Source organism: Heliangelus exortis, chromosome 15 (assembly GCF_036169615.1).
Source record: "Heliangelus exortis chromosome 15, bHelExo1.hap1, whole genome shotgun sequence".
Taxonomy (NCBI): Eukaryota; Metazoa; Chordata; class Aves; order Apodiformes; family Trochilidae; genus Heliangelus; species Heliangelus exortis.
In genome coordinates, this window is record NC_092436.1 from 6,330,144 (window position 1) to 6,349,697 (window position 19,554).

General features: G+C 51.8%; 1 protein-coding gene and 2 long non-coding RNA genes across 5 annotated transcripts in view; 2 read left to right on the top strand and 1 right to left on the bottom strand.

Moving 5' to 3' along the window:
• The first annotated feature begins 119 nt into the window (after positions 1 to 119).
• LOC139803206 (uncharacterized) lies at positions 120 to 3,563 on the top strand. The gene is made up of 3 exons (XR_011728937.1): positions 120 to 307; positions 962 to 1,055; positions 3,284 to 3,563. It is a non-coding gene; the product is annotated as an uncharacterized lncRNA (long non-coding RNA).
• Positions 3,564 to 6,467: 2,904 nt separating this feature from the next.
• HAND1 (heart and neural crest derivatives expressed 1) lies at positions 6,468 to 8,488 on the bottom strand. 2 transcript variants are annotated; one of them, XM_071758453.1, is made up of 2 exons: positions 7,710 to 8,488; positions 6,468 to 7,099 (listed from the first exon to the last, which is right to left on the bottom strand). In XM_071758453.1, the coding sequence occupies exons 1-2, from the start codon at positions 8,208 to 8,210 to the stop codon at positions 7,001 to 7,003; spliced, it is 600 nt and encodes a 199-aa protein (XP_071614554.1). In that variant the 5' UTR covers positions 8,211 to 8,488; the 3' UTR covers positions 6,468 to 7,000. The 2 variants fall into 2 exon arrangements, with proteins under 2 accessions (XP_071614554.1, XP_071614553.1); XM_071758452.1 differs by having other exon boundaries at positions 6,468 to 7,102; positions 7,710 to 8,485.
• A 1,999-nt stretch (positions 8,489 to 10,487) lies between these two features.
• LOC139802985 (uncharacterized) overlaps positions 10,488 to 19,554 on the top strand; it is a 32,709-nt gene continuing 23,642 nt past the window's right edge. Inside the window, exon 1 of one of the 2 annotated variants that reach the window (XR_011728831.1) lies at positions 10,488 to 10,833. This is a non-coding gene — a long non-coding RNA (uncharacterized lncRNA). The remainder of the gene's footprint in view (positions 10,834 to 19,554) is intronic. The other variant, XR_011728832.1, reaches the window with a different exon arrangement.

Genomic DNA, 19,554 nt, shown 5'->3' on the forward strand with positions numbered 1-19,554 from the left:
GGCTGAGTAGGGTGAGTGTTCAGGGCAGAGCCTTAGGGTGCTGGATCTTCTTTTTTCCCTTCTTTTATTTGTTTCCCCTGTACCCAATAAGGGATGACTTCACAGCTCTCTGCCAGCCCTCAATCTCCCTTTGCCAGGGAGCTGATTTTACATCTCTTATACTTGCAGGCAGTGTTGGCTTCTTCCCTAAGTACCTAAGAGCCCCAATTGCACTTTTACTTGTTTCAGGAACTTTCTTCAAAATCCCTTTGAATGCTGTAGGAAGTACTCTGTGACATCTGAGGCATCCTGAGCAGACAGCACCCAGGTGTGTGGAGAAGAGCAGAGACATGGAGGCAGGGAAAGAGGGAGCTGTCAGGTAACTGGGATGGCTCTGCTGCTTCACCAACCACGACAGGACTGCCAAGGGAGAGCACAGTGATGGGCACCACACTAACAAACTCACTAACTCGGGTTGCAAAGGAGAAGCTCTGGGTCCAAGAAGTGTGTGAGCATTGCCTGTGACTCTTCCTGAGCTTGCCACCTGTGTGGACAAATCTGTTTCTAAAAAAAAGGGGAGGTGGTGGGTTGTATCCAGTGGTCCTGGAGCCAGCTTGTTTGTAGCTCAGTTTGGTGTCTGGGTTTTCACCAGCTCCTGCACCCCTTGAGCTGGCAGGAGGCTGGCAGGTAGTGCCTGATCTCTTGTTGGGAGAGGAGATCTCCTGCTGTCCCTCACCAGGCTACTCCTTGTCCTCCTCCCTTCTGTTCTTTTCCTGACCCTGTTTTTCCCACTCCTCTCTGCTGCTCATCCTACTCCATGTCCTTTACACACTTCCAAAGCAGTTTGACAAAGGTGTCTTCACAAGGGCCTTCCCACTTCTTTATGCCAGGTTCCTAGAAATGGGAGCATAAAAGGACATTGGGTGTGGAATTGCATGGGTTTAGTTCTAAGCAGCTGACTTGATTCCTGGATGTTTTGTAGGGTGAGTTGTTGAACACAGAAGCTCAAGCTTGAATTTGAGAGTGTTGATGACCTTCAGACACAGAACCAAAATCATGGGAGCAAAACAGTGAGGGTAAGCAGAGGAGGAAATTTTGGGGTTGATGCAAGCTTTGTACACTTGCTCAGACCCATAACTTGATGCAACTTGTCAGTTTGGGAAGGAGTTCCCAGACAAGACAAAAAAACAGCCTGTTCTGGCCCCTGCATCCCCCCCAGGTGCTCCTGCAGGTCCATTACAGACCATGAGAATTTAGTCAAGGTAACTGAAGTTTAAGGAAAAAAAAATTTTAAAATCCCTTTTCTTCTCAATTCCTGTTTTCAGCCACTAGTGATGCAATAAATTCCCCTACTTCTCTGGTTACTGTAAAGCCTTTCAGGGTGGTCAAGACCTGAATTCCTCATGTGAAAGAACAAGCAGGAAAAAGGAAGCTTTGCAAGCAAGGACTTTTCCTGCCTTGGGGATCCATCGCAGGCAATCAGCAAGGCTTCAAGCACGTTTTTTGCAGTCCCTCAACTCAAGCCTCTCAGAGAGCTGCCAGCTTTGCTCCTCTCTCAAAAGCAAAAAGCCTTCTCCCTGCCTGCACTTCCTGCTTGTTTTCCAGCAAGTTCATCTGCTCCTTGGCCTCCTGGAGCTGTGGCAGCAGCACAAGGCTTTCTATTGCACTTTAGCTTTGGAGTAACTGGGAGAGACAGAGCTTGTCCAGCATCACAGAGCTACAGAGCTGAGCAAAGTGCCCTCCCCCAGCTAATCCCAGACAGCTTCCATCCTTAAATGGGCCTTAAATCCAGCTGCTGTATGGGACACAAGTGGGCTTCTGTGTCACACCTATCATCCAGCTTCACCTGAGGGCTGTGCTGAGCTGCCATGACAGAAGAACATTGAGAAGTTGTCAGTAAGGTGTCATTGCTGCAGAAGACATTTGTTAATGGGATTGCTCCAGCACTAAAAGGACATGGATATGGATAGGGTGTTCCAAAGGAAGCCTCGCTGAGCACCTTTGCTAACCCCACACCAATCACAGGAGTCTTGTGAGAGGAGTTTGAAAGATGGTTTTAGGAAGACTGGCCCAGAGTGCAGTGCTCTTGGTCTTCTCCCAGCACAGGCAGATGCAGGGAGAAATACACTCTGGGCAAAGCTCAGTGCTAGCAGAGCAAGGCAGGGCCAGCCATGGGGTGAAACCCCAGAGTGCTTGGATTTAATTTTTTAAAGCAAATAAAAGAAAAAAATTAAAAGGTAGGAACCTTTACCTGCCTTGTAGCTTTAGTCTTCTCACACTTGAAGTTCATTTTTACAGCTATGGGCTGGAAATGCTCTTTCTCTTTAGATTTAGCTCAGAATCACATGACTCCAGAACCATGGAGATTTGAGGAAGAACTATGGCATGTCATGAACTCTGCAGCTGAGGGGGCTTCTGTTGGGCAGAAAATCTTGTCACCTGAGCAGTGCACCCAGGAGACAGTCTGACTTGGGAACCAGCAACTGGCCTGAGAGGCTCCAAGTGTTGGGAGAGGATCAAAAAGCTCTTCTGGCAGTAAATCTTTCACCTGCCATGTTACTCACTGGGGCTTGTGGCCATTCCTCCGAGGTCGGCCCCAGGTCAGGATTTCTCCTGTCTCTTTGGCCCCCAAACCTGGAGATTTTTGTCTTATCTTTGACGCCATCTTGACACTGAAAACAAATTATGGCCCAATTACCCTTACTGCAAGGGGCTGGAGCTACCTTAAATGGCCAGAACTGTCAGGAGCTTCCTTAAGAGCAGATAATTAGAGTGGGGTGCAGACTGGAGAAGGGGGCAAGGACTGGAGGGGACCCCCAGCTTGGGGCTTCCCTGTCCCCCTGCTTGGCACGGTAGGAGGGGACATCCCATCCAGCCCAACTCACTCTGACCCAGCCATGCTGTTCCCTTGGGTTCTGGAGGGGCCAGAACAGGGATGAGGTTCCCTGCTGCTCTCTGCCAGTGGTGTCCATGGAGTGTCCCCTTACCCCATGCCTCCCTCAGCCCTGTGTCACCAGCTGGGGCCAGGCCAGAGAGGCCCTGTGACACAAGGCAGCTGCTCTGGCCCTGGCCATGACCTTCAGGGTGACCTTGAGCAAGTCCCTGCTGGGGCTGGAGGCTGCCTGTGCCTCTGTTCTGCACACACCACAGGGCTGGGGCATTTCTGTGCTTACCTCAAAGAAACAGTGAAAAGTAGCATCACGGCTGAAAAATGTGGGGTACAGAGATGCTGTGCCTTGGGTGAGCCCTGGCTGTAACAGCCAACCTGAAACTTAAAAAAAATATTTTTCTTTCCCTCTTTCAGCAGCATTAAAATGCACTCTCCCCTGATGTGTGCCCAGGAATTTCTTGCCCAGGCTGTGCTGCCTACCTGAAGCCAGCAGATGGTTTGAGCACGAGCCCATATCCTAGGCCATGTTTATCTGGGAGATGCTCCCCAAGTCCCTGACCAGAAGGGCAGTGTTGGATGTGTGCAGACCAGATCACTTCCATGATCCAGGATCCCTGGGAGTTGGGAATTGGAGCTGTGCAGAAACACAGAATGCTCTCCTGGACTTGCAGGTTTGCCTCAGGTACCTTTCGACTCCTGGGTGAGGGTGGCAGGGGCTGGGTGCTTCTTTTCCTTTTTTTTTTTTTCCTCTTTTTTTTTTTTTTTTCTTTTTTTTTTTTTTCTTTTTTTTTTCTTCTTTTTTTCTTTTCTTCTTTTTTTTTTTTCCTTCTCTTTTTTTCCCCCTTTTTTTGTCAGATTGGTATTTTATTTGGCTCCATACTGTCTACTGAGCTGTCCAGTGTAACCCTTCGCTTGCTGCTTCCGAGATAAGAATAGGCTCCCCAGAGATCAGATAAACAGGCCCATAAATACCTACAACAACAACAAGCAGGGTCTGGGCTTGACAGGGAAGGAGAAGCACGCAAAAGCAAAAGAGGACTTCTTTCTTTGCACACCAGATCCCAGGGGGGCAGAACACAGGGTAGGAAGCACCCACCAACCCCTCTGCTCCCAATCCGTGCCCCCTTGGCCAGGCAGGGGCACAAGGAGCTGGGCAGAGAGGCAGCTGAGTTTTCTCTGCTATCCACAGTGTGTGGATTCCAGCAGCAGAGGACATGGCACGTATGATGTAGCCCCGGGGCCAAATGATCCCTGCACATGTGCTTCTGTCCAGGCAGCTACAGACCCAAGCCTTCAGCTGGGAGCTCGCTGCTTCCCCACGGCATCAAGTTCACGGCAGGGTCGAGCTGTAGGTGTGTGTGTGCCCCCACCTTTCCTGGCTGCTCAGCGAGGCTCTCGGATGGCCAAAAATTCTGACTGGGTGTCCAAACCAGTTGTCCACCAGGTTTCTGGGTAGACCCTAAGGGAGGCTTGGGGAAGGACCTGCTGCATGTCTGTTGCTGCAGCTGGAACCGGCGGCCCTGGTGCTGCCTGCTGGAGGCTGCTGCAACTCCTCTAAGTTTTTGCTGCCTGAGGAAAAGAGGTTTGCCTCTGTGCAGGGCTCACACCTCCCTGCAACTCCTCTTCCTTAAGGGGTGGAGGGGTTACCCCATTCCAGGCTGGACCTGCTTAGCATCGACACCCGTTACTGGCCACGGAGCAGCGTGTGGTGCTGAGGTGGGGATGGAGCTGCTTGCAAATGCACTCCCTCCAAAGCATGAGTTCTGGGGAGCAGTGAAACCCTGAGGTTTAGTGCTCGTATGCATACTCCTCGCTTCCCCAAACACTAATCTAATCTCAGAAAAATCCCCTTGCTGGGCAGGGAATCACACTCGAGATGTGGAAGTGGAGAGTAGAAAAACCACAAAGGAGAGGGGATGAGGGAGGTTTGCATGGGAGAGATCTTTTCCAGAAGTTTGCAGTCAACAGGTACCACCACCACTGAAAACCAGTCGGTGCAAAAGAAAGAGTCCTGTGGGTGCAGGCAGAGCATCACCCTGGCTGTGCAAGATGTCCCCTTCCTAGAAGAAAAACTGGAAACCCTCAAGAGAAAAAAATGCCAGAGTGTTTGGGTTTTTTGTGAGGCGGTGAAGGTTCCCCAGGCTGAGACTGGTGTCTCAGAGTCTGGTGGTGGGACCTAGGACAGGACTCTGTGCAGAGTCCTCCTGCCTTGTGCAGCAGCACAAGTTCCAGCCCCTGTTTAACTCTTTTCTCTCATCTGATGCTGAGGGGAAGCCCTGACTGGTGCCGTATGGATATGAGTATAGGGACTTGTGTGTGTAAACAGGATTGGGGCTGGATACAGTTATGGAGTGCTGGATTACAGTGTTAGTCTGATGGCTCAGAAGCTTTGCTGTAACAACCCAGCCCTTTAAGGAACGGTTCAATGTAGCTATTTAACAGGATATTTGGGGCTGATTTTCTGAAAATTTCCTTTATTCTTTCTTTTTTTTTTTTTTCCCCTTGAATGTGTTCAGTTTTAGAAAAGCCCTCTTCTAGCTTCACTCAGTGCCTTGGTGCCATGCTAAACATTTTATAGCCTGAACAAAAAAAATTACCTCCATTGTTCTGCTCAGGCAGTCAACTTTCATTTCAGCTTCATTCAAAGAGATCAGAAAGCAGACCAGAAACTGAGAAGGCAGCTGAGCTGCAGCTCTAAAGCAAGGGAAGGCTTATTCATGCAGCCTGATCCTTCTGCAAGCTTTAATTCTGCCCAGGCTGAGTTTGTGTGTCTGTCTGCATTTGTACACGTACACACAAGGTGGTTATAAAACCAGAGCTGCTTCCCTACGGGTGTTCTGGGGTGAGCTGGTGCATTTTGGTGTGCACAACAACACACGAATTGACCAATGTGTTAGTGATTTACAGATGTTGCATCACTATTTGCATACCTTTAGTCTCAAGGAAAACTTCAGTTTCAAATAGAAAATTATTAAGGATTATCAAAGATTTATGCCTGAGTGGTGACAGAAATTTTGGGCTTCATGATCATTGGTGTGTCTGAGGCTCGTGGTACCCGCTGTGTTTGGACAGCGAGGAGGAGATGTTGCTCCTTCCAAAATGAGGCTGAGGCATCTCTGAGGGCATCCCTCTGAGAAAGTGCTGCCAGTGCCAAAGCCATGCAGAGAAGCTGAGCCCTGGTTGTCTGCCCGGCAGAAATAAAACCACGGCTCTACAACTCTACTGTGTTTGTGCTGCCCAGCCCCGTAAAAGCCTGATCCTGCCATCCTTCCCCATGCTCCATACAAGTCTGGTCCCTCCAGAAGATCTCCTGGGTGAGGAGGGAAGGGGCTGTAGGGCAGGGGCAGCAGAGTTTGTGCCCTGGGGCAGAGTGTGGCTGCACGCCCGCAGAGCCCTGCTAGAGCGGCATAAAAAAAGTCCTAAAAGTCCCACGGAACTATCCGAGTCCCACAGCAGGGAGTTTCCTTGCATGGATCAGCCCCACAGGAGAGCACTGACATCAGAGGGGTCCCTAATCCTGCAGCACCCCTCACCCCTGAGGGCAGGAAGCCCGGCCGCAGCAGCGTGATCTCAGGAGGAGGGGTTGGACTCGAGGCTGTTTGTGTAAAGTTTAAATTTTATTTTCTTTATTTTTAATTATTCCGTTTTAAATACGTGGTGTGGCGCGCCCGGTCCCTCGGGAAGTGGTCATGCAGATTTGAGGTAGAAAACCCGGCAACGGAGTGTTCCCAAATGCACTTCTAGGTAGTTTTACCGCAGCCACACGTCGGTCAGGCAGCAGACGGGGACGGGGAGACGGGGGGTTTCTTATTTACAACAGCAAACAAATCAAACCGGTTCAGCTCGGCACGGAAAGACAGGAGCCACCGATCGCTGCTGACAACGGGAAGGAGCAAAGAGTACTGCAAACGGGGGAAGGGGCGAGGGGGAGAAATGGCCCCCGACGGGCCGGGCAGGATCCGGCCCCGCAAGGCGCCCTTGGCTTGTATCCCGCGGAGCATCCGAATCGGCAGGGGGGAGCCGGGCTCGGTACCCGCATCCTGCTGCTGGATGAGCTCCGGGGTCGGGCCGGGCTCTCTCCGACATTGCACATGGAGGGGCGAGCGGGGAGCGCCGACGGCGCGGCAGCCCTCAAGGGTTCAGTTCCAGAGCCCAGACCTGCTGGGGCCAACCCGTCCGGCCCTTCAGCTTCTTCTCGCCGTGGCCCGAAGGCTGCGAATAGACCTCGGGCTGCTGCGAGAGAAGAGACGGGGAGAGGGGGGAGAAAGGAGCGGTCAGGAGCAGCGCGGATACCCCGTGGGTGGCTCCATCCGCCCGGCCGCACCTTGCGCCCTCTTTGAGGCTCCGAGCAGCTTTTAGCAGCCCGAGGACAACCAGGGTTTTTTGGGGTGCCCATCCCTCCACTCCGCCCGCCGCAGCAGGGAAAGAAGTGGCCACCCTTGCTCCGAAACGCACCGGAAAAGCAGCCGGGAGAGGAGAAGGACGAAGTGGCCGGAGGCTTCGCTGCGGCCGGTCCGGGCAGTTTAATCCTCGGCGAAAGAGCCGGCGAGCCCTCCTGGCCCGTCGAAAGCCCTCCGGTCAAGACCGGCCGGGCTTTTCATCCCCGAAGGATGTTTGTTTTGTTGTTTTTTCTATTATTATTATTATTATTATTATTATTATTATTATTATTATTATTATTATTATTATTATTATTATTATTATTATTATTGTTGGAAAATATGGCTCCAGCGGGGCCAGGAAGGGTTTGGATTTTTTTTTCCCCCCCAGTCCAGAGGCTTTCCACTCCCGTTCCCGGCTAGCGGACAGCGGGGCAGCGCGGTACCGACCCGGCTCTTACCATCTCCCGTTTCCTCTTGTTCTCCCTGCCGTCGGCCTTCTTGAGCTCGGCTTTGAAGCCCTCGGTGTCCCCGGGCTGGCTGTCCTTGGCCAGCACCTCCATCAGGTAAGCGATGTAGCTCGTGGCCAGGCGCAGGGTCTTTATCTTGGAGAGCTTGGTGTCGGCGGGCACGTTGGGGATGCACTCCCTGAGTTCGGCAAAGGCGCTGTTGATGCTCTCCGTCCTCCGTCGCTCTTTCTTGGGTCCCCCGACCCCTTTTCTCCGGCCCAGGCGGCCGCTGAGAGCCTCCAGCCGTCCCTGGCCGGCTGGGCCGTACTCGGCGGGGCTGTAGTTAGGGCTTTGCCCGGTGAGCTCGGGGGTGACCTCGGCAGGGTTGAGCACCCAGCCGGGGAAGTAAGCGCGCTCCTGGTGGCACCGCGCCGCCGGCCCGAAGAGAAAAGGGTCGTGCAGCATGTGGTGGTGATGGTGGTGGTGGTGATGGTAGCCCCCCACCAGGTTCATGGTCCTCCTCGCTGGCCCCGGGGGCCGCGCCTCAGCAGAACACCATGGCCGGGACCATCCCCGACCGACTGGGCCGGCGGGCAGAGGCGGTGGGGAACACGGCTCCGGCGTGAGGCTGCGGTGGTGGGGACTGGCGCTGGGATTTGGGTTGATGCGGTTGGAGTTTGGGGTTTGTTGTTTAGGTTGGAGGTTTTTCTGTTGGTGGTTTGTTGTTTTGTTTTGTTTTTTAACCCCTTCTGGAGCCTCCCAATCCTGACTTTATATAGGGCCTGACTCCCCCCCCGCAGCGGAGCCAATGGGCAGGGGAGGATACTTGGGGGCCCCGGGGGGAACGGGGCGGTAGCGGGGGCGTGCGCCGCGCTGTTGACTCGGTTTATTTGGGCTCACACCTTCTCTGTTTGCCCTCCTTTCCCGTTCACTCTGTGCTTGCTGGGAGAAGGGTTGAGGAGTAACCCGAGGGGAGACCCCAGCCCTCGCCCCGGTGCACTTCGATCCTCTCCGCTTTCCCGCTCCCGGGATGGAGAGTGTCCGAGTCTCCCTCGGAGAGCCTGTCGTGGGGCGGGCCGTGGCAGTGGGTGCCGAGGACCCGCGGGTGTCCGGAGCCCCGAGGGCCGGGCCGGGCTGTGTGTCTGCAGTGGTCCGGAGGCTTTCCACTTCCCAAGAGCCGCAGTCGCTGGCGTGTAGGAGCGGGGCCACCGCGTTATAGGAGTCCGGCCGCGGGGCCACCGCGTTCCGTCTCCAGGCGCGGCCCCGTGGGAGAGGAGCGCGGGGAGGCGGCGGGGCCGTGGGGGGGATCTCGGTGCTCCACCAGGAGCCGAGGCTTGAGCAGCCTCTGCAGAGGGAGATGGGTGCTGGGGAAAAGGCACTGGATAGAGGCCGGGTTGGGCATGGTGGCGGCGATGGGGATGGCTCGGAGGATCCCTGCACATGAAATGCTGCCCACGTGTGTTCCGTGCACACCCGTGGGTTCCACAAAGGCAAGCTGCACACGGTTGTGCACTGCACGCCTTCAGGCACGCTGCCCACATTGTGCAGATACACACTGTGTGATTATACATGTGCTGCACATGTGTGTAGTTGCACCACGCATAGACACGGATCACACAAATCACACCACACGTTGCCTACATGTACCACGAATGTGGAGATGCTGCACACATATGGCACAAATATGTTACACACATGCACATAAATGCATCCCTATACGTTAGATACACCCTCACACATACACCCTACACACACACAATGCCACCACAGATACATTACATATGCACACATGCTGATCATGCATACTGTCTGTACAGACATACACGTGAATGCTGCACATTCATTTAGAGACAGTGCGCACACATACATATAAATATATAAAAATTATCCTGTACACACACAGAAGCAAATTTACATCGGGACAATTGGGACCTGACCTGTGTTTCCCTGTCCCAGCGTGGCCACGAAAGGGCTGGGGGGGGTTCCCACTGGAGCTGGGATCTCACTGCAGCCCCCAAGCCCGGTGTGGGGCCCTACAGAGGACATGTCCTGCTCCCCTCTGTACCTGTGGGAGACAGATCCACAGGGTGATGGCTCCCAGACTCCGTGCTTCAGCCCCAGCCCAGCCAGGTGACTTCGGAGCCAACCAGTTACTCCGGGTGAGGGCAGCCCGGGCACGGCCGTGGTGATGGCAGCGCAGCGGGGCAGGAAGGGGCTTTGGGCCCGAGGTATGTTAGCGATTAACAGCGCTTTCCAGCGATTCATCTTGCAGCGGAGGGTGGAAACGTTGGAGGGTTGTTTGCAGGCGCTTGTATTAATCATCCGGGCTAACACACCATTAACGTCCTCCTGCATTTTAAAGATGACAAATTTTATTTGACTTCTCTCAATCATGGTTCCCGGGCGGATTCGGGAGCCACTTAAATGCCTCGGATTTTCCATCGTTAGTTGTTACAAGGCAAGTTGCAAAGGCAGGAGGCCGGGGGGGCCAGGGCAGGGTGCAAGCCGGTCTCCAGTTCTGCTGGGCCCTGGCGGACAGGGGGGGGTTGGCTGTACTGCATCTGCCCAGCTTCTCTTCCCCCTCCCTCTCTGCTTTGTTCTTAGCTGCTGCAAAGCCCCCCCTTTCCCACTGCCTTTAAACAAGCGCCCTGAAAACATTTGCTAGTGATTACTCTCCCATTAGAGCCAGGCTTTGGGCAGAGTGTTGTGTCCTCGATTTCCTCCAAAACACCCATGGCTGGGTGAGATCCCAGCATGGATCTGTTGGGGGCCAGTGTCTGCCTGGGAAAGGTTCAGGGGTCCCACTTCATACCTTCACTGTCCCACCCCCCTTCCTATGCCAGCACAGCATCATCAATGGGTTGTGCCCTACTCCCTCTTACAAACCAGACGGTCTCCTTGAAGAGTCTCTCCCCTAACCCTGTAAAAGCCCTGATCCAGCAAACTACCAGGATGGGGGCTGTGCCACCCAACCCCAACCCTGGAAAACACACACACCCTCCCCCCCTTCCTAAATCCCCAACTTTCTGTCTCCATAGGCCTATATTGCACAGGCCACTCACAGCCATGTCCAGCTCGGAGCCATCGCCTCAGCCAGTGCATCAGAGCCACCTCCAGTCTCCAGCCACCAAATCAGGTAAGTCCTGAGCATTATCTTGCTTTATTTCCCCCCCACCAAGGGTCTCTGGACCCTGCACAGTTTGGAAGTGCTCAGCTGAGCAAATAGTGGGACTGGTGCATTGATTTTCCTTTGGAAAATTTTTCTAATCTTTCATGTTTTAATAAAATAATAAAACCAGACCCCTTTCCGTGCTGACACCTTCTAAATCAAACCAGACTGCCTTTGTCATGGCATCCAAATTTAGCACTTCTCAAACTTTTGGTGAGTTTCTTTAATTTCATGTCTCCCCACTTGCACAGGAGGGAAATGCTGAGCAGTTCGGATTAGGCGATTTATGGTTGGCGTGGCAGGAGGAACCATGTTTCTCTCCACCTGTTTTCCTTCAAATCCTTCCCAGAGAAAAATTTCCAGCTCTCATGGCTGGGTGATAGTGAGGAAAGAGCTGGTGCTGCTTGTCAGGGTGGGAGGGTGAGGCTATCCCGGGTCTCTGTAGCCTCCACACCCCAATGCCAGCAGGAGTCACCCAGCTCTGCACCCATCCTCTGCCCTGGGATGGGGGCTACAGTTCTGGCCTGGCCCCCCAGCCACCTTCTTATCAGAGCCCAATAAACAGCAGCCTGGGGTGTCCTGTGACTTTGACGCCAGCTCTGATTCCCCCCCCACTGGCTCCCTTATCTAAATAGAAGCGTAAATCAGGGCCCTGGCAGATGCCCTGGCAGGACAGGGACTCCATAAAAAGGGGCTCTGCTCCAGCTCTGTTTACATTGAAGCCCCGTAAAATATTCCTCTTGTCTTCCCTGCTAGCATCTCCCTGCAGCATCCCAACACCCTCCTGCACCCGCATCCCTCCCCTACCCCAGACTCTGCTGCAGCCCCAGGGTACAGCTGGGAAGTTCCCAGTCCAAACACCCAGTATGCCTCCTTTCCCCTCCCTCCACGTCCCCCCCATCATGTTTTGCCCAAGGCACCTCAGCACCCAGCCACTGCCTCCAATCACCCGCTCTGACAGCCCCTACAAGCTTAGTGAGGGGCTGAGCCAGTTCCCTCAGGCAGCTGGGTTGTGTCTAAAGGTGCCCCTGGGTATTTATAGCACTTGCCCAAAATAATGCAAGAATAATCACTCAGCACCTTCCTAACAGTTCTGCTGCTGAAGGCCTGGGGGCAAAAGTTGCAAAAAGCCTTGGGAAACTGAGGCACAAGCAGGCTGTGCTGCAAGGAGAGGTGCGTGGCATGAGCTTGGGCTGGATGTATGCACATCACTGCTCTGTGGAGATTGTTTTCCTCCTGGTTCTGTCAGAAGGGAGAGACCCTGCAGAGCTGAACGAAATCGAGTCAGTTTGGTGGGCAATCAACTTAGCTCCAGGGTCTCAGTCAAGGCTATGAGTGTCAGGGCTGCAAAACCCCACTCTCCAGGAGGGTTTGCCATTCATGTGTTGCCCTTGTGTGGGGTGGAGGAGTGCTGGAACATGGGTCTTGTAGGGACTGTGAAGTATTGGGATGCAAGGAGCTCACATATGCCAACACTCATGCACTCCTTCTCCCACTGCTTCCCAAATTCCCCAAACAACATCACTGAGTTGCTTGATCCTACAACATCACACAAGAAACCTCACCTAGGGTTCACGCTGTCCAAGCACAAAAGGAACAGGTAAATTAAGGGTGAGCCAACCCCCTACCATGGCAGTGGTTGTGCTGTGCTGAGCCCAGATCTCCTGTTCTCAGCAGCAATCCATGGCATCTTCTCTATACAAACACCTCCTGTGCTCACCCCTCCGGCAACATAAAAGATTACTGCAACCATTGCCTCTCAAGAAATACAATCTATTTATGGCCAAGCAGCCACTGCCCTGTCTGGATAAATCAAAAGGAAAACAAAGCTTTATGGAAAAAAGATTGTTAAACTTTCCATGTGCTCCTGAAGGGATGCGCCAGGCACTCGCTGTTTATTTTTTTGTCCTCTCTCTTTGCTCATACTGTAAATGACATTGTGTTTACAGAAGTTTTTATGTCATCAGAGCAAAGTCACAGCTCAGCTTCCTCTCCTGTGTATTTTATGTAGATGGATGTGTCTGTGAGGAACACGCAAACTAAACAGAGTGCTGGTTTATAGGAAAATGTATTTATTTGAAAAATCGTAACTCACAATTTTGGCAAAACCGGGCTCCACATTTATTGCCTCTAATGGGGTGTGGCGGCCATAAATTAACCTGGAAAATTGCTACAGCCACATCAACAAGGGTTCATTGTGCTGACAGAGCAGAGCAGAGCAGTTGCTCCCCAAAGACGGCTCATGTCAATTTGCAATTAGGTTTTGATGCAAACAATAGGTAAAGGAAAGGTAATGGCAGCCTTACAGCTCGCTGCTGGAAGTGGCCCCAAAATCATTAGTCCAAGCTGGTGTGTGTGCCCCAAGTCTTACTTGTGTTCCCCCATCTGATCACCATGGAAATCAGTAGAAGGATGGAGGCTCCACCTGCCATAAAGGGGATTTCTGTTTACTTTACATTACCTGTCATGGACATGCAATTGGAGATGATGGAAAAAAACCCGTTCATGAACTCAAACTGGCAGCCCAGGTGACCCACATACATGCAGAGCTGGTCAAGCTGCTACCTGGCTGACTTCCCCTTAATCCAAAACAAACTTTTGCACTGAACCAGAAGTGATGCTTCTGCCCTAAATTCTTTTCTTTCCTCAGTCCAGTTCCCTCCTGAGACAAATACCCTGGGGGCCAGGTGCTGACCCCCGGGCAGGAGGTACCACCATCATCCCACTGTCCCACATCTCCTGACTTAGGGCAGGATTTGGGTGCTAACCCATGGTGGCACCTCTCATGGGGAGAAGCAGAGAAGGGCTCCTAGTTGATGCAGGTTCCTGAAAAAAACCCAGCACCTTTCCCTTCTCTGTTCACTTTCCACTTCTGAAGCATATTAAGAAGGTCTCTAAAATGTCCTCCTCCAGGGCATCAGCCAGCTGCTAATGGCTGGGGATTGGGAAAGACATTTCCTCCACACAAGAAGGATTGCATAAGTGTTTATTAAGGCAGTTCCTGACATCTTCTAAAGCATCTGGTTTGGGACATGGCTGGAGACAAACGGGTGGATCTGGATGGGGTAGAGCTGGGCTTGCTTCTTCCAATTTTCTCCTCATCTGGATATGGGTGCAAATTTAGGTTGTCTCGTATGCACAGATAGGGTAAAAGGAGTTAGGCCATGATGTGAGATGTGTCTTTCTCCCCCTCCCTCTGCTTTCCATCTTGTCCTGGCAATGCCACCATGGGGACTTGCCTTCATACCTTTTGCTCTGTTGGCTCTTGCTTTATGACATTCAGCAGGAGGAGGAATGGTGTGAGATTGGGGACCATCCCCACCCCAGGTAACCGAGGTGTTATGATGCAGAAGTGCCTTATTATCCTGATTATCCTCAGCTCTCTCGAAATCCCAGGGGCTTCTCTCTCCCTGGGTGCAGAGGGGAGCAGAGGGGTTTGTGTTTTCAGGTGAGGTGTTTTGTGTTTTCAGGTTGCTGGTGGTCTCAGGTGAGGCCAATCAGCTGATGATGGGGCAGCACCCAGCACTGCCCAGAGGGATATAAAGGGCTGGGAGAAGCAGGTGACCAGGAGCAAGCAAACAGGAATGGGGTATGGCAGTTTGTGTGGTGCTTTGTGCAGGCAGGGCAAGCAGGAGGGGCACAGCCACCTTCCAGCTCTCTTGAAGGAGCAATGGTCTCCAAAAAAGCAAAGCCTGGTGCTGTTGAGACGCAGGGTGTGTCCACACAGACAGAACCCATGAAGAGGCACAGCAAGAGGGACATAGCTGTTCAGGCCTCTGGCTGTGTAGAGTGTCTGAGCCTCGTGTTAGCACCAGAGGACAGTGTGAGTGGGGTCTGTCTGCGATGCCAGCAGGTGAATGACTTGCTGTGCCTGGTGGCAGAGCTCAAGGAGGAGGTAGAGAGACTAAGAAGTATTAGGGACAGTGAAAGGGAAATTGACTGGTGGAGTCACACCCTTTCTAACCCAAAAGAAGTCCAGAAGGAGACGGTGAAGCCCTGCCCCTCCTGCCATCAGGCAGTTGGAGCAAACCAGGTGGTGGAAGGGAATGGAAACAGGTCCCTCATCGGAGAGATAAAAGAATCCCCTCCCAACCCCCACCATCTCCTGAGGTGCACTTAGAGAACAGATATGAGGCTCTGGACTCAGAGAATCAGGCAGAGGACAGACAAGAGGAAGATCTGTCTGGAAGGTCTCCTGTTTGCCCCCCCATCTACCAGATGGGTTACAACCACACCTGCAAAGAAAAAAAGAAGGGTAGTTGTAGCTGGTGACTCCCTTCTGAGGGGAACTGAGGGCCCTATAATGTCGACCAGACCCATCCCACAGGGAGGTCTGCTGCCTTCCTGGGGCCCAGGTGAGGGGTATTAGTAGGAGACTCCCCCAGCTAATTCAGCCCTCTGATTATTATCCACTGTTGGTAGTCCAGGCTGGCAGTGATGACATTAATGGAAGAAGTACTAAGACAATTAAAAAGGACTTCAAGGCACTGGGTCATTTAGTTGATGGGTCAGGAGCACAGGTGGTGTTCACCTCAATTCCTGCAGTAGCAGAGATGAATGAGGAGAGGAATAGGAAAACCTATCATGTCAATAGGTGGCTAAGGGATTGGTGCCACCAGCGGAACTTTGGGTTTTTTGAGCATGGGCCAAATTTTATCAAACCTGGTCTCTGCAAACCAGATGGGCTTCTTCTATTTAGCAAGGGCAAAAGGACTCTAGCCTATAAGTTGGTGGGGCTGATAAGGAGGGCTTTAAAGTGGGTTTGAAGGGGGATGGGGTCGAAACCGGGCTCTACAGAAAGGAGCCCAAGGATGGACAGCCCAAGTTAAGAGCCAAATCAGCAGCCCAGCTGCTCATCTCTTTTGAAAGAAATGAGGGTAAAGGAGAGAGCCTACTGATTATGGAAAAAAGGGCTAACTACTCAAGAATTTAGGAATATAGTTAGGTTGTGTAGAAAGAAAATTAGAGAGACAAAGGCACGACTTGAACTGAATCTCGCCACCTCTGTGAAGGATAACAAAAAGTCCTTCTACAGATCCATCAATAGCAAAAGGAGGGGCAGGGAAAACCTCCATTCTCTACTGGACATGGGCAGAAATACAGTTATCAAAGATGAAGAGAAGGCCGAGGTATTTAACACCTTCTTTGCCTCAGTTTTCAACAGTAAGACAGGCTGTCCTGAGGACAGCTGGCTTCTGGAGCTTGTAGAAAGAGATGAGAATCTGAACAGTCCCCCTGTAATCCAGAAGGAAACAGTCAGTGACCTACTGAGCTGCTTGGATCCCCACAAATCTATGGGACCAGATGGGATTCACCCAAGGGTGATGAGGGAGGAAGAGCTCGCCAAGCCTCTCTTTATCATCTACCAACAGTCCTGGCTCACCGGGGACATCCCAGATGACTGGAAGTTGGGGAATGTCACGCCAATCCACAAAAAGGGCCGGAAGGAGAACCCAGAAAACTCCAGGCCCGTCAGCCTGACCTCAGTGCCTGGCAGGGTTATGGAGCAGATCATCCTGGGGTCAATCACACAGCACCTGCAGGATGGACAAAGGATTAGACCCAGCCAGCACAGGTCCTGACTGACCAATCTGATCTCCTTTTATGAGCAGGTGACCCACCTGGTGTATGAGGGAAAGGCTGTGAATGTGGTTTACCTGGACTTCAGCAAGGCCTTTGACATCGTCTCCCACAGCATTCTCCTGGAAAAGCTGTCTGCCCACAGCTTAGACAGGGGCACTCTGCGCTGGGTTAGGAACTGGCTGGAGGGCCGGGCCCAGAGAGTGGTGCTGAACGGTGCTGCATCAAAATGGCGGCCGGTCACTAGTGGTGTCCCCCAGGGATCAGTGTTGGGCCCAGTTCTGTTTAATATCTTTATAGATGATTTAGATGAGGGGATTGAGTCCATCATCAGCAAATTTGCAGAGGACACTAAGCTGGGGGGGAGTGTGGATCAGCTGGAAGGCAGGAGGGCTCTGCAGAGGGACCTGGACAGACTGGAGAGTTGGGCTGATTCCAATGGGATGAGGTTCAACACGGCCAAGTGCCGGGTCCTGCACTTTGGCCACAACAACCCCATGGGGAGTTCCAGGCTGGGGACAGAGTGGCTGAGAGCAGCCAGACAGAGAGGGACCTGGGAGTCTGGATTGACAGGAAGCTGAACATGAGCCAGCAGTGTGCCCAGGTAGCCAAGAAGGCCAATGGCATCCTGGCCTGTATCAGGAACAGCGTCACCAGCAGGTCCAGGGAAGGGATTCTGCCCCTGTGCTCAGCCCTGGTGAGGCCACAGCTTGAGTCCTGTGTCCAGTTCTGGGCCCCTCAGTTCAGGAAGGAGGTTGAAGTCCTGGAGCGGGTCCAAAGGAGGCAACTGGGCTGGTGAAGGGACTCGAGCACGGATCCTATGAGGAGAGGCTGAGGGAGCTGGGGGTGTTGAGGCTGGAGAAGAGGAGGCTCAGGGGAGACCTCATTGCTCTCTACAACTCCCTGAAAGGAGGTTGGAGCCAGGGGGGGGTTGGGCTCTTTTCCCAGGCAACTCTCAGCAAGACAAGAGGGCACAAGAGGTCTCAAGTTGTGCCAGGGGAGGTTTAGGTTGGACATTAGAAAGAATTTCTTTACTGAGAGGGTGACCAAGCATTGGAATGGGCTGCCCAGGGAAGTGGTGGATTCTCTGTTCCTGGAGACATTTAAAAAGAGACTGGATGTGGCACTCAGTGCCATGGGCTGGTAACCATGGCAGTAGTGGAGCAAGGGTTGGACTTGATGATCTCTGAGGTCCCTTCCAACCCAGCCAGTTCTATGATTCTATGATCTTCCCCTGTGGCATCCTGGAAGGTTTCGGCAGCCACTGGGCCAGCCAGCAGGCTATGGCATGAGCTGAAAAATTATTTTTTTCAAGGATGGGTTTGTTTTCTGAAGATCGGGTTAACAGGCGTCTGTTAAGAGTTTTTACACAACTGAAAATTATTTGTGAGCTGGGGGTTTTAAAGCATTTTAGTGCTTTTTTCACCCTTTTCTCTCCTGTCTTACAAATGGGAAATGGCAGAAGCAGGAGTGCATACGTCATCAGACCAGGGCTGCAAACATTTTCCTTTTTAGGATGAAAATTTGGTGGGAGGAGATGATGGTGAGTAGCCAGGGGTCAGTTATTTGTGTTGTTTTCGTTACACACACAGCCCCCCAAAAAAAACAAAAAAACCCCCAAAAATTAAATAGATAAATAAAAAAATCTGGAGATCCACAAGGCAGATCCTTCTTTAGGTAAAACCAAACATCTTCACATCCAAAGTCGTTGCATGCCACAGGTTGTATCCAGCCCCCTGCCTCACCATTCTGGCTTTATAAGCTCAGCCTGTGCAGGACTGTGTTGTGGTGTTGTGTGGGGGAGATGGTGTGGGCTGGGCGGGTGGTTGGGCTCCTCGCAGGAGCTGCCGCCATCCTGACGCTGGCCTGTCCCTGGCTCTGGAATGTGTTCCCAAAATACACCATCACATAGGCATTGCAGAGCTGCCAGCCCCATGACATGCTGAGGACACCTCCTGGTACCTGCCACCCTCTGTCTTTTTTTTTTTTTTTTTTTTTTTTTTTCGCAGTGAAGCACTCCAAATGTGGGTGGTTTAGGGCAAAAAAAACCTCTTTTTGATATTTTTTTTTTTAAATGAAAGTTGTCCAAATCTTGCTCCCCATCATCCAAGCAGCTCCTGATTTTCTGGTTCAGAGCAGTACATTGCCTCCCCAGAACTCGTTATCCCCCAGCCTAAGCTGTCACCCAGTACTTGGTGCAGCACTCCCCTGGGTGTAGGTGGGTGGTGGAGATTTTGGGGGAAAAAGATGCCCGAATGCATCAGGTGTCCTTTTGTCATTGTGGTCTGCAGTGCCATAGTGGACATCATCCTGCTTTGCTTTCAGGAAGTCAGAGGATAGGGAAGTGCTGTGAAAAGTGAATCCAGACCTGCAGAAAATAACAGCTTTATTTATTGTATGTCAATATGAGACTTCTAACATGCTCTGGGGGAGGGAAGAAGGAAAAGAAAGGAAAGGAAAGGAAAGGAAAGGAAAGGAAAGGAAAGGAAAGGAAAGGAAAGGAAAGGAAAGGAAAGGAAAGGAAAGGAAAGGAAAGGAAAGGAAAGGAAAGGAAAGGAGAAAGGAAAAGGAAAGGAAAGGAAAAAGGAAAGGAAAGGAAAGGAAAGGAAAGGAAAGGAAAGGAAAGGAAAGGAAAGGAAAGGAAAGGAAAGGAAAGGAGAAAGGAAAAAGGAAAGGAAAGGAAAAAGGAAAGGAAAGGAAAGGAAAGGAAAGGAAAGGAAAGGAAAGGAAAGGAAAGGAAAGGAGAAAGGAAAAAGGAAAGGAAAGGAAAAGGAAAGGAAAGGAAAGGAAAGGAAAGGAAAGGAAAGGAAAGGAAAGGAAAGGAAAGGAAAGGAAAGGAAAGGAAAGGAAAGGAAAGGAAAGGAAAGGAAAGGAAAGGAAAGGAAAGGAAAGGAAAGGAAAGGAAAGGAAAGGAAAGGAAAGGAAAGGAAAGGAAAGGAAAGGAAAGGAAAGGAAAGGAAAGGAAAGGAAAGGCTGAAATGGAATTTATTGAAAGTAAAAAAGTTCTCCCATAAAAATGCTGATCCCTCCCCAGTTCTCGAAATTAAGCAAAATATTTTGCTTTGAGATGAAGATATTTCTGCTCTTGGCTCCTTGTTTCCCAAGAGA

Excerpts from the sequence above, each read along its gene's own strand:
- HAND1 (XM_071758452.1), bottom strand. The coding sequence starts at position 8,210 with ATGAACCTGGTGGGGGGCTACCATCACCACCACCACCATCACCACCAC. Across the intron at positions 7,103-7,709 it reads ACAAGAGGAAACGGGAGATG|CAGCCCGAGGTCTATTCGCA; the intron begins GTAAGAGCCGGG and ends CTTCTCTCGCAG.